The following is a 12,631-nucleotide window of genomic DNA, read 5'->3' on the forward strand; positions in this document are numbered from 1 at the left end:
TACCAAACTGAAACCGTATCATAAAGAGTTTAATGCCTACACAACAACTTCACATTTTAGATATGAAATGTCAAACAGGCTGAAATTACAGCAGACAAAGCAGTAGACATGCACCAGTCAGTCACCATGACAAACATTGCAGCATGTTGTCTTTCTCATTTCTGGCCTGGAGCTCGTTTTTAACATAACATACGTTTTCCCTTTATCAATCTCCTGTTCACCTTTCTCCAATAAAAAAAACTATTTTCTATTTCTGAAAGCTTGAGATACAATTTGAATCTTATCTGATTTTGTGTTTGACAACGTTGCAAAAATTACTTCGGGTACCATGACTACTAAGGACAGGCTCTTTTTCTTATACTATGATCTTGATTACAGTTCTAGGCAGTATTATGGTATCTTTTTATAGTCACACTTCAAGAAAATTGGGATTACTGTAAAAAATAAAAACAAATATTCTAACTATAATCATACACAGTTTTCCTCCATCAACACACTTTGTCAACATGCAGTGTGTTCTCTTTCATCACATCAGATTTCTTCTGCAGTATCTAGAGCTCTACAGTTTAGATTTTGTAAAATTCTGATCCAATTATTTTTGGTACATTATACTCTACACAAAGTGCATGCATTAAGCACTTGTGGTATTATATACCAGTTCTTATCAGAAAAGCTTATGCTCAAACGACTAGATGTCAGTCACTCAGATTGGTATCAAATGTTGTGTATCAATACAGTATCAACCAAAACGCCAATTTAGTTTGTGCTATTTGCTGTCGTAAAGCAGAACATGTGTAAATGGTAATTAAAAGTAACACCAGGACTACGGAGTATAGGGAAACTGTATCTGTGAGCTGTGAATGTGAATATCTGTGATGAGCGAGTTGGTAGAGTGAGAAATCGTATTACTGAAAGTCCCGAGTTCAAAAACCACGGATTGAGATGTTTTTTTAACTGTTTGTTTGCAATTGTTATACGGGAGATGATTTTTCTGACACGTAGAAGGATGTTTCGGAGTATGTAACAACGTCCTTTGGCAGTCTGCTTTCGCTTCATTAGTTGGAAGTAGCAAACCTATAGAGTACATTTGAATAGATAGATGTGATTTTATCTATGCAAATGTATGCCATAGATGGGCTACTTTCAACTAACACAGTGAAAGCAGACTTCCAAAAGAATATTGCTACAAACTCCAAAACGGTCTTCTACATGTCAGGATCAAGTAAACTGTTTTTAAAAAAACACACAATCAGTGGGTTTCGAACCCAGGACCTTCAGTACAACGATCCGCCGCTCTACCAACTCACCTAGCAGCGAGCTTCGCATTCATAGCTAACAGGTACAGTTTCGCTATACACTGTACTTTAATTAGCGTTTATGCATCTTCTACTGGATGACAGCACACAGCATGAACTAAATCAGAGTTTTAGTTGGTAGTCTATTGACACACAACGTTTGGTTCTGATCAGTAGCTGACATCTGGAGGTCTGGGTGTTAGCTCTGAAGTTTCAGTATGCCCCAGTTCTTTTGGAGCAAAATGTTGTTATACACATCTAGACAAATATACTGGAAATTAATTTGAAATACCCAAGACCATTTGAACTAGACATTACTCATAAATTTCTATTTCTGCCAACAATACACAATGCATTGATATCCCTGTCTTCCAATACTTGCCGTATTCTCTCTCCATTCAGGCTTCCAGTCTCAAAATAAACTTCATACTTACCTTGTTGCTTATACATTACACCACTGACTACCCATTGTAGCCTTTCCCTAGCTCTTTCTGCAACTCCAGATCCACTAGCTCCCCTATACTTCTTTCTTGAACTTATCTTCTATCTTACTCATCTATTGGCTCCCTGTACAAGAGCCCATCACACTCCATGCACGCAGTGAACCCGATGTCCCTTTCATTTCCCAACCACACATCCCTATTTAGATGATTTATTGATCACAAAAAAATTGTTAATGGAACACGGAGAAACTGAATGGTCTTATAGAGGTATGTACTGCAAAACCAATTAGAACAATACAACTGGAGTATGAGGAATAAGTACCCAAGAAAAGTACCATGATCAATATTACTTTCATAAAGGTAAAGCTATCATCAACCAAAAGGTTGTTTTGCACCACAGTACTTTACTAGGAATTGTCCACTGCCTTTTAACTGCCTTATATAGTCAGACATAATAGGACTCATAGTTTATGAATTACTCAGAACCACAGTGCAACTCTGCATTTTTCAAAATGACAAATCATAGTACCGTTGCTTCCCATCCACATAAAGTAATCACCACCTTCACCTTCTTCCTCCTCCTCCTCCTCCTCCTCCTCTTCAATTCTTCTAGCTTTCTTCATTTTCCAGCAGAAATTTCTGGTATTTATTTTGTCATATCCCCTTTGGATCCCCTAACTACGAATACAGAGTGATAGGGACCCCAGGCTGTGCCATGTGTCTACATACCAAAATGTTACATGTAGGGACTTGAAAATTTAACATTCACTTTGGGCAAAATCAGTATATATTTGGCCAAAATTTGGATCTGTTTCTTTTTGTAAATGATTGGGCGTTTAAATCTAAAACATTGCAATGCTATATTAATAAAAGAGAATAAACTGTTTTTATTCTCTATAACAATTGGGAAGTTCGCTTTTGCCCCAACTTCAACAGTATTTTTCCCTGAAATGCTCTACGCTTTTCTTCTTCTTTTAGTTTTATTTAAAGCTTCAACAAATGATCATTCTCACTCAGAAGCAACATTTTCTCCTCAACCTTGTCAAAATACATTGAATGCCTTCTGTTTACTATAAGTGTGGACACTATGCTGTGGCAGTGGCTGCAAGTGTAAACAAATGAGAATTTTGACCAGTGGAGGGGTGAGAAGAAGTTCGGGGGAACAACCCCACTCCCTCTCGCATGGCAGCAGACCTACACCCATGTTCTGTGATCTGTGAAAACAGAACAAACATGTGGTCATAGGGATCATTGATCCCATCTGGTGTTGGGAGAATCATACTCAAAATAAGAAAATGAGCAACACTCAAACCAAGGCAAAAGGGAGTACACAAAACATATGGTAATTACTACCATGCAATTGCTTGCTGCGGTCCGCAGCATTGCAAACAAGATTGTCCATGGCTGACCTCTACCAGAACCTTATGCAATCATAGCTCAAAACCCTCCCCTCCCAACCTAAAACTTATACTTACTAGCAGATGAACATACAAGTTTCTTTGTTCTAAAATGCTAGGTCCCACAGCTGAGTTCCGCACAGCGATATGCAGCTGGTAACTTATAGATCATTCACAACTGACACGTCGCCAGAGTGTAAATTATGATGGATAAATCATCATGTTTGTGCATATGTGCACCCTTTATTTTGCAAATGTGTTCTTCACATATTCGCTTTCCAAACTAAGCTTCGCTAGATGTTCTGCAACACCAATAACTGAAAACTGATTACTTATTCCATATTTATATGAAGAGAATATAGCCATTTCAAACTATCTATGATAAAATAGTTCACCTGGATTCAATTTGCTATGAAATAGCATACATAAGGTAAAGCCACATTTTTGTGTTTTGGGAGATAATTCGCGTGTATTTCGAATTTATTGAAAACACGGGGTAACTATTACAAATACTTAAAATTAAAATGGAACACTATCGCTGGCCAGTTCTGACTTTCAGGTTGCAATATTCCACAGCTGCCCATACACACAATAAACACAGGAAAAGAAAATCTATCCCTAGCTTTTAGACCTGTTAACTCATTCATTAGGGAGGAAAGGGGTTTGTAAGACTGGGATGGATGGGCATGTCACTCAGACTCCAGGATGAGAAGGCTCCACCTGGCCTAAGAATGAGAGACTACAAGAGAGAGAGATCTCCATCTTCCCTCATCGCTACATCAGGTGAGTATCTTTCATCCCGGTACCTGAGTGATCTATTGCTCATTCATAAACTTTCAAAAATACTCCTATCCTCTCTGCAAGAGTTCCAAAAGCTGCAGATCGATCTTTCCTATTTTATTGTGTTCATCAGGAGTTCTGAAATTTTGCCACCTGGAAGTAAAAATCAGTCAGCTATAAACCATACTCAAAATTTTACAGTTTTCTCAAGTGAACTGTCTTTCTGACACAAACATAAACAATTACTTTAAGGGTTCATGTGTATCTTGCACATCATGTGGGCATAAACTGATCAAGGATTCTGTTAGATAAATGTCCAATCACTTGCTTATTTATTCCAAGTATGGAAACACTAGTTTCTAAAGGTGGATATTCATGGCTTTCTCTTTTAGATCAGGCCTGTAGTAGCTGTTCCATTTTGCTCAGGTTTTTATTTCCACTATTTCTTATTTGTTTATGATTTTGTGGCCCTCAAATATGATAGAAGACTTATTTTAATTATGTGCAATAAAATAAAAATACACACTCACAGAAAAATGCAGTTGAGGTTGGGATATCGCTGACCATGTCTGCTCAGCATCTCCTGCATCTACACTCTCAGTGATTGCTGCTATATTTGAAAGGACACGTACACTTGCAGTGATCTCTTCCAGTGTCAAATCTCTCTGTAAATTAACAATTCATCTTTAACTCTACATCTTGTGGTATCTAAAATTAAAGACTTTGGTCACAATCTTACTTACAGCTTAAGAATAGCTGACAAGCAAATAATATTTTCCAGGAATACTTTAAATTCAGTAAGACAGTCTGCAATATCATAAACACAATATATCTCCTAAACCAAATTCTTTTCAAGGAAGTTTCAATGTAAACATACACCACTATCATACCAGGAATGTTAGGCCTATAGTTAACGTTATGTGGCTGGTATATACAGGAATTCATTGGATAAATATAGAAATTATGAAGAAAGATGAGTGAACAAGCCTCAGTTTACCACTTAAAATAAAGCTTTTTAAGGAAACGAACAAGGCACTCCCAGATTTGTGTAGGAGCCCAACATTGACTGGATGTCTTGCCATCTTGCCACACAAAGGAGCAATAGGTTTATTTTTTGATCAGTTCATCATTATGCTAATTTTAAGACCATGCAGTGCTGCCAGGTCGTGCATGCAGGACTGGCATATAGCTTCAAGATGTGAGTTGACACCTGCAATACCTATTCAAAAGTGGAAATCCACAGAGATAAGTTTGTAGGGTTCAAAACAACCCACATTAAATAATATGGACCTCTGAAACACACATCTGAAGCGACAATCTTGTGGAATTGAATATCATTTTGTGCACACAGTACAGGAATCAAAACTTTTTTGCAGTAGCAAATTATCTATTTAAGGAGTTACTGTTTCATACTACAACAACTAGATCCAAAAACAAAAACAGCATAAAGGTTACTTGTCAAATAATAGCAAGCAAAAATATGTAAAATGTTTGGACGACCACTTCTTTCCAAGCACTGGCTGATTATTAACATCTGAAACTCATTGCTGCCACTTGAATGAAATCAGTTTCACTGTGTATGTTAAGACATTTCATTTACATTTTTACTAGCAGAATTCAACTACAAAAATTAACATGTAATAATACCGCAACATTTGCAACAGAAGAGGAGTTTCTGCTTACTAGCAATCAAAACAGGAGCAGTACATAGGTTGAAAAATGCAGTTATTTGAAAACACAGATGTGCCTCCAAAATTTTGTAAATATGTTTATAATGAAAGAAACAAGAAATTTAAAGCACACATGTTGAGGGAATTGATTAAAAATTGACAGCAGACTAATTACAGAACACAATAGCAACCTATCAGTGATTGATAGGTCATACAGGAGAACTAGTAAAGTATGGTAGTGAAGTATCATCAGCACCCATCCCCTGGATATTTTATGAGTGATGCAAGTGTTGGTCTCCAGCATTATGCAGGAACCAGTATGCTCACAGTCAGGCTGTGACAACTGCATGACACTTGTGTCCATTGCCCGTACAGTGCACCATATAGCATATAAATTTTAACAAGAAGTAACTAGTTATAAGCAGCTCTAGAAAGAAATTATAGAAATCAGTTGTGCTATTTAGCACAACAGAACGGTGTGTCAGTAGAATCACAGTCTGAAGAAGTAAATGGCACAAGAATGCTCTCTAACTTCTCTCTAAGGCTGCTCCTGCTCATCTAGTTTATTCTCATTTAATATTCTCAGCTAAAAACAATATGCCATCTGGCACATTGTCCATGCAATGTGCTGGACTCATATGGTGATCACAGCCTGCCTATGGGGTTATTAATTACCATGTACTGCCAGAGAGGGTATTTACATTATATGTGAAACATCCTGTATTTATAAATAAGACAGCTGTGTTTAAAACAAAGACTAGATGAATCAGAACTAAACACAATTTAACTGAGAAGTACAGCGAGGTACCGTGCAGAAGTGAATGATGAAACTAAGAGGAAAAAAACAATCTGAAATCAAACAGGTATAGAAAGGTAGGGCAAAATTGAGTCACTTCGTGCTTCCAGTGTTTAGGAAGCAAAATACAAATGATCATCTTGTATTGTTTCCTTCTAGACCTAGTTGCAAAATGTTTGATTTCTGGATTTTTAACAAATTAGTCTTTTGCATCAATGGACCATCATTAGCACAGATGTGGACATCATTTGCCTATATTTAAGAGTCATGTTGGACACATATGAGTTAGACTTTGATTTATTTGGACAATGAGGGTCATTGACAGTAAACATAAGTGTGTGTGTGTGTGTGTGTGTGTGTGTGAATCAGGGGATTGGGAGGGTACTCAACAGTGAACACATGCAGGTTTACTACAGAGGCATATGATCATGGACTTCATCTTTTCAGAAACACAAGCCAATAGCCACATCATTTTGAAAATTCTGATGAAACCCAACCTTTAAACATAACAGAAATACACAAGCATATTGCAAAGGTGTCCAATCTCCCAACACAGCTGCTTGGAAAAAGTACAGCACACTTTGCGGAAATCTTGAAGTTACCAAAATAATCTAACTTGACATGAAGTCTGTACTGGTAGAAATCTAAATATCTTAGGAACGTGTCATGTTTGACAGTCTGTACAACAAAGAACAGTATTATAAAACTGTTACACAATGGGGGCCCTAAATATATTTAAGGATATATTATATGTAAAGATGCAGCAAGAGTTGCCATAATATGCCATCTTCTCTCATTATAATATGGTCAACACCAGGGTAAAAGCTGGCATCTTTCCAGGCACAAAACTGTCAAATTGTCACAAAAACAAGAGTATTTTCAACAAAATTACCTTCTTGATTTCATCCTGTCACCCTGTCACCACCTGTACCTCCTCTTCCATGCCTTCTTCAAATGGGTCATTACAGGAAGGGATATTTCCTGATCAACTCATGAATTAAGAAAGTCCCTTTATACAAAAAAGGGGGATAACTACAGACTCTAGTATCAGGCTTTTCAAAAATATTGGAAAGGCTTATGCTCAACAGACTAACTGCTTGCCCGTCTTGCTCCAGAAACTACAGAAAGCTGTTAATTGAGGGCATGCTGCAGATTGGATAACATTGTGTCGCATGTAACAGAAGACAATATTTAACTGTTGAAAACTTATAAAGATCATAAGTTATAAGCATAAAGCAGCGTGTGCCTCAAGAATCAGTTATACGATCTACCTTATTCAATTTATCTGTAAGCAATATGGAACACATGTATGTGTTGTTGGGTGAAAGTGGACTGTTTTAGAAGTAGATTCAGCTTAGTTTTTAGGGATGATGAAAGACAATGAGCTAAACTGAAGACAGATTGACACTGTTTCGAAGAAGTTAAAGTAAGTAATTTATGCAGGCAACATGGAGTATCAGTACGGGGGGGGCTCTACTTCCTACCGCCACAGTGATACACAGAATAATAATGAGAGATTTCACTGAAAGAGAGAAAAGGGACTGTGAGTGCATTACAATCACACAAGATGAAAAACTGGAAAATAATGAGATTATTCAAGCCTATAGCACAAGACAAAAAAAGGGAACTGAGGAGCCTTTATGAATAAAGGCTCTTTTAAATCAAAACTCTTGAATCAAATTAATAAAATCAATGTCACAAAAAATACCAAGTTGCAAAATTGAACAGACTAGCCCCAAAACCCTGAAAAAGAATTTGTCATGATGTATATCGACCAATAGGATGTTGAAGCTCCTTGTTCATCCACGATTAAAGAGAAACGAGCTCTCATTAGTGCCCAATAATAAATGTCATAGCAATGTATTTTTAAACCAAGCTGTAGCTCTGTTATCAAAACTTACATTATAGTACAGAAACTAATGCAGTAGCTGGCCTTGCGCCTGAAAAAACGGCAACGTAAACCGTACAAGGATAGAAGACTGGTGCAGGTGAAGAAGACCCATCTTCCGCTCGCAGGGCTAGCAATCTACATTCATGATATGGACTGCCGATTCCCTCTGAATGTTCTGGGAGCCATATTCAAATGTAATGTTTAACCAGGATTAGTCTTTTTCACTCTGCTCACTGTAGTTGGCAATGTCGTAAATGTGGTAGTTGAAACCCAACTTCTACTGTTAACTTATGCTATCCTTGTTCAAAATATCCTCCACCTAAAACTGCCACACTGTAGCATCAATACAATACTTACATATATTATTTACTGAAGTTCATTATGTGCTGTAAAACTTTGTTGTACTTAAATATCCATACTGTGGGTATAATCCTAGTTTATAAGCATAATGACTTGTCCGCTTTTATAAGTGTACAATTGTTCAAAATGTAATTTACAGGACCAATAAAATACCCGTTTAAGTTCCTTTCTAATACCTACATTCCTTACTCTGTCCATTCTTGTTTTTCCGTTAACTGCTCTGAGAAATTTCATTTCCCCTGCTTGCAGTCTGCTCCAGTCCCTTTCTGTCACTGTCCATGTTTCTCCTCCATAGGTGACAATAGGGAAGTAATAACTCTGATACATGAGTTTTGCTTTTTTTGAAACGTCCTTATTCCAAATCAGGTGTTTTATTGTTTGGTAGAAATTGTCTCCCTTCTGTAACATCCTATTAATTTTGTTGGTTATTCTTCCATCACTAGATATTTCACTCCCAGAGCCAGTGAAACTGTCTACCACTTTGAGGGGTTCTCCATTCAAAGTAATATTCCCATTGATCTCTTTCTCTCTTCCAAATACCATTACTTCACTCTTCTCTTTATTTATTTTTAATCCATACCTTTTTATTATTTCCTTCCCCACATCAAGCTGTAACTGTACATCTACCTCTTTATTGCCCCATATTACCATATCATCTGCAAAAATCATCCCTTTGTCTTTTATTATATCTTTAACTGCCCAATTCATTCCTTCCATCACAACATTAAAAAGTGCAGGAGATAGAATACTTCCTTGTTTAAGTCCTTGTCTTATTTCAAAGTATTCAGAGTTCCCCAATGGTGTTCTAATTCTACAATTGTGTCCTCTGTCCATTGTCTTTATTATATTAATGCATCCACCTTCTATACCTATCTTCTTCATTTCTTCCCAGAGTCTTTTCCTGTTGACTGAATCATATGCCTTTTCTATGTCTATAAAAAACCATTATCATCCTTTTGTTATATTCCCAACTTTTTTCCATCAGTTGACTGATAGAAAAATCAGGTTGATCATGCTTCTTTCTTTCCTAAACCCATGCTGTTCTTCACTCAGATCCTTTTCTATCTTTTCACTTATTCAATTTAGTAAAATTCTTGGCTATATGACTCATAAGGGTTATTCTATCTGTAGTTTTTACGAAGTCTTTTATTGCCTTTTTTGAAGATGGGAACAAATCCTCCAATCGTCAGGTACTGTACAATTTCTCTACACACTTGACAGTACTCTATACAGCCACTGCATTCCCACTGGACCTGTTGCTCCTACCATGTCCACTGATACTTCATCAGGTCTTGCCCCCCCCCCTCCCCCCCTTTCATCTTCTACACAGCTATTTCCATTTCTTCCCATGTAATTTGCCCCAATTCTGCATCCCAACTTATCTCAATTTCTCCATTATTTGTTGTTTCCTCATGTATCTGCTCCTCAGTGTTTAACTGTTTCTTAAAATGTTCTCTCCAGAGATCTTTTATATTCCCACAGGATCTTCAATAACTATACCATCCTCTGTTTCCATCTTTACTTGTACTTCAGAAGCCTTCCTTTTATTTTTCATCATTTTATAGAACATTTTCTTATTGCTCTTCACATCTTTTTTTGTGTAAACTCGTCCCACGCCTTTTTCTTTGCTGTTTCCACTATTTCTTTTTCTTTTCTTCTATATATATTTTATTGTCCCCATCATTTTTAGTTTTCCACCACTTTCTCCATGCTCCATTTTTTTTTCTAACTGCATGGTTTGTGGTATCATCCCACCAACTTGTCTGTCTCACTTTTTCTTTTCCAGATGTTCTACCACATACTTTTTGTGCTGCTTCCACTAAAGTGTCTTTGAAGAAACTCCATTCTTTTTCTACATCGCAGAAAACTTCTTTTGGAAATTTTTGTGTGATTAATTCTCAATACTTCTCAGCACTTTCACTCTCCTTCATTTTCCAATTCTGTATCCTCATCACTTTCTTCAGTTTTCTATTTTTCACACACTGGTTCATTTTCCATTGTTCCACATGTAATCTATGGTTTCATCTGCACTCCCACATAGAATTACCTTCACATTAATTACTTTCTCTCCCCATTCCCCATCTACTAGAATATAATCAATTACATTCTTGGTTCTTCCATCCCAACTGTATATGGTGATAACATGACTTTCTCTCTTCACAAACCAGCTGTTTGCTATTTTCATTCCATTCCTCTGGCACAAATCTAGGAGTCTTTCCCCTTATTAATGTCTGCCTCCATATCCAAAACATCCCAATACTTGCTGAAATCCCTTTCTGCCTTTGCCTATTTGTGCATTAAAATCTCCCATCACTATATTAACACACTCTATATGGTTCTCTAACTCATTTTCGAAGTCCATCTTTTCTTCTCCCCTACGTCCCACTCGAGGTGCATAAATCGAGGTGCATAAATCTGGATAACTTTTAGTGTTTCTTTTTGGAATCTCAGGTTTAAAATTATGATCGTGACTGATATGTATCTCACATTTTCAATACAGCTTTGTACATTCTTATTCACCATCACTGCCACACCATTTCTTCCAAATCTGTTAGTCCCTCTCCAGTACAGTTTTCCTCCTCCTCCTCCTCCTCTCAAATTCTTCTCACCTTTTCCCTTCCACTTTGTTTTGCTTAATCCCAAAATATGTAACTTTCTCTCCGTTAGTACATCTGTCATTTCTTCCATTTTTCCACTGAGGGTTAATGTGTTAAGGGTGCCAATATTTAGGTTATTTTTTAGTCCATTTGGTTTCATGTTCTTGTACTGATTAATATCTTCCATTAGTAAGAGCAATAATTTATGGAGTTAACAGGAAATCAAGGTTCACATCCACATATCTGTATGCAGAATTTGATCCATTTACATTAATACAAATGACAATCAACTGAGATGGTTTTGAGACACCAAGGAGGCACTGGAGAAACTATCAGATTGTCTCTGATTAGGGTTCTCATAAGTAGATACTCAATGTTTTAATCCTTTGCTCTGTTGAAAAGCTATGAACTGCACGGAGTATGCAGAATACATAAAAACAAGAATGGCTATGACCATTATGATGTTATTAACCAAAGGAGACAGAAAAACAAAATTAATACTCTATACCTTATCATACCTGGCACTGAATACGATCTGCACACATCTCTTCAAGGTAAAGGGGTGCTGCTGCATGCTTTACTTCTTTTAGAGACAGTGTTTTAAGAGATGTAAGTAGCTGCTGAACATTATTTGCTGCCAGAGCTTCGTTTATTGAAGTTATGGCTGCTGTAACTGTGAAAGAAATGGAATGTTCATTGGTAGTTAACAGACACACAAACTATAATAGTCTAAAACCTTTTCCTAGCTGTATTATACACAAATATTATAAAATCAGTCTATCCCCATTCCCCATCAATCTTACACCTCTTGTATTTGTTTCACACAGTTGTCTTCAACTCAGCATCTCATCTTGGAATCTGACCTCCACCTCTTCAATATCTCCATAAAAATTTCCATTAACATAGAGCCCATCAACCATCAACAGTAAATAGTGGATTTGCAGTGACAAAGAACTCCTTGTCCAAACACCTCTAATTCTTAAACCAGCTCCATATTACTGAAAGAAGTGCTGTTATTATTACTCAACATCATCCCAGATTGGAACAACTGAATTACATCCTCTGCCAGAGCTTTAACAACCTTTCATTGTGCCCCACCTCTCCCAAAGTGGGATTCCATTGCCCATCAAAACTACACAATATCCTAGTCAAACTTTATCCCAAGTCTACCCTCATCCCCTTGCCACATGGATCACATATATTTGAAAGACTCAGGTGCAAGGCCTCTCCTTTCCCCCACATTCTGCATCTTCTAATCTAGTTGTGTAGCAGACACATGCTGCTAAGAATAAAATTCTGACTGACTTCAATGACTGCTCCCATCATCCTGTGCTGTCTGTAGATCCCCCTCCCTCCTCGCCATGCTCAATACCACCTTTTCTGGATTTTTAGATGAAACTTG

General features: G+C 37.1%; 1 protein-coding gene across 1 annotated transcript in view; it reads right to left on the minus strand.

Moving 5' to 3' along the window:
• Window positions 1-12,631, minus strand: part of LOC124712908 (ras GTPase-activating-like protein IQGAP1) — a 346,898-nt gene that overhangs the window by 200,998 nt on the left and 133,269 nt on the right. The window contains exons 10-11 of the mRNA XM_047242907.1: window positions 11,748-11,902; window positions 4,446-4,580 (exon numbers count right to left, since the gene is read on the minus strand). Of these exons, the coding sequence (XP_047098863.1) occupies window positions 4,446-4,580; window positions 11,748-11,902 (290 nt within the window). The remainder of the gene's footprint in view (window positions 1-4,445; window positions 4,581-11,747; window positions 11,903-12,631) is intronic.

This window comes from Schistocerca piceifrons, chromosome 1, assembly GCF_021461385.2.
Source record: "Schistocerca piceifrons isolate TAMUIC-IGC-003096 chromosome 1, iqSchPice1.1, whole genome shotgun sequence".
Classification (NCBI taxonomy): Eukaryota; Metazoa; Arthropoda; class Insecta; order Orthoptera; family Acrididae; genus Schistocerca; species Schistocerca piceifrons.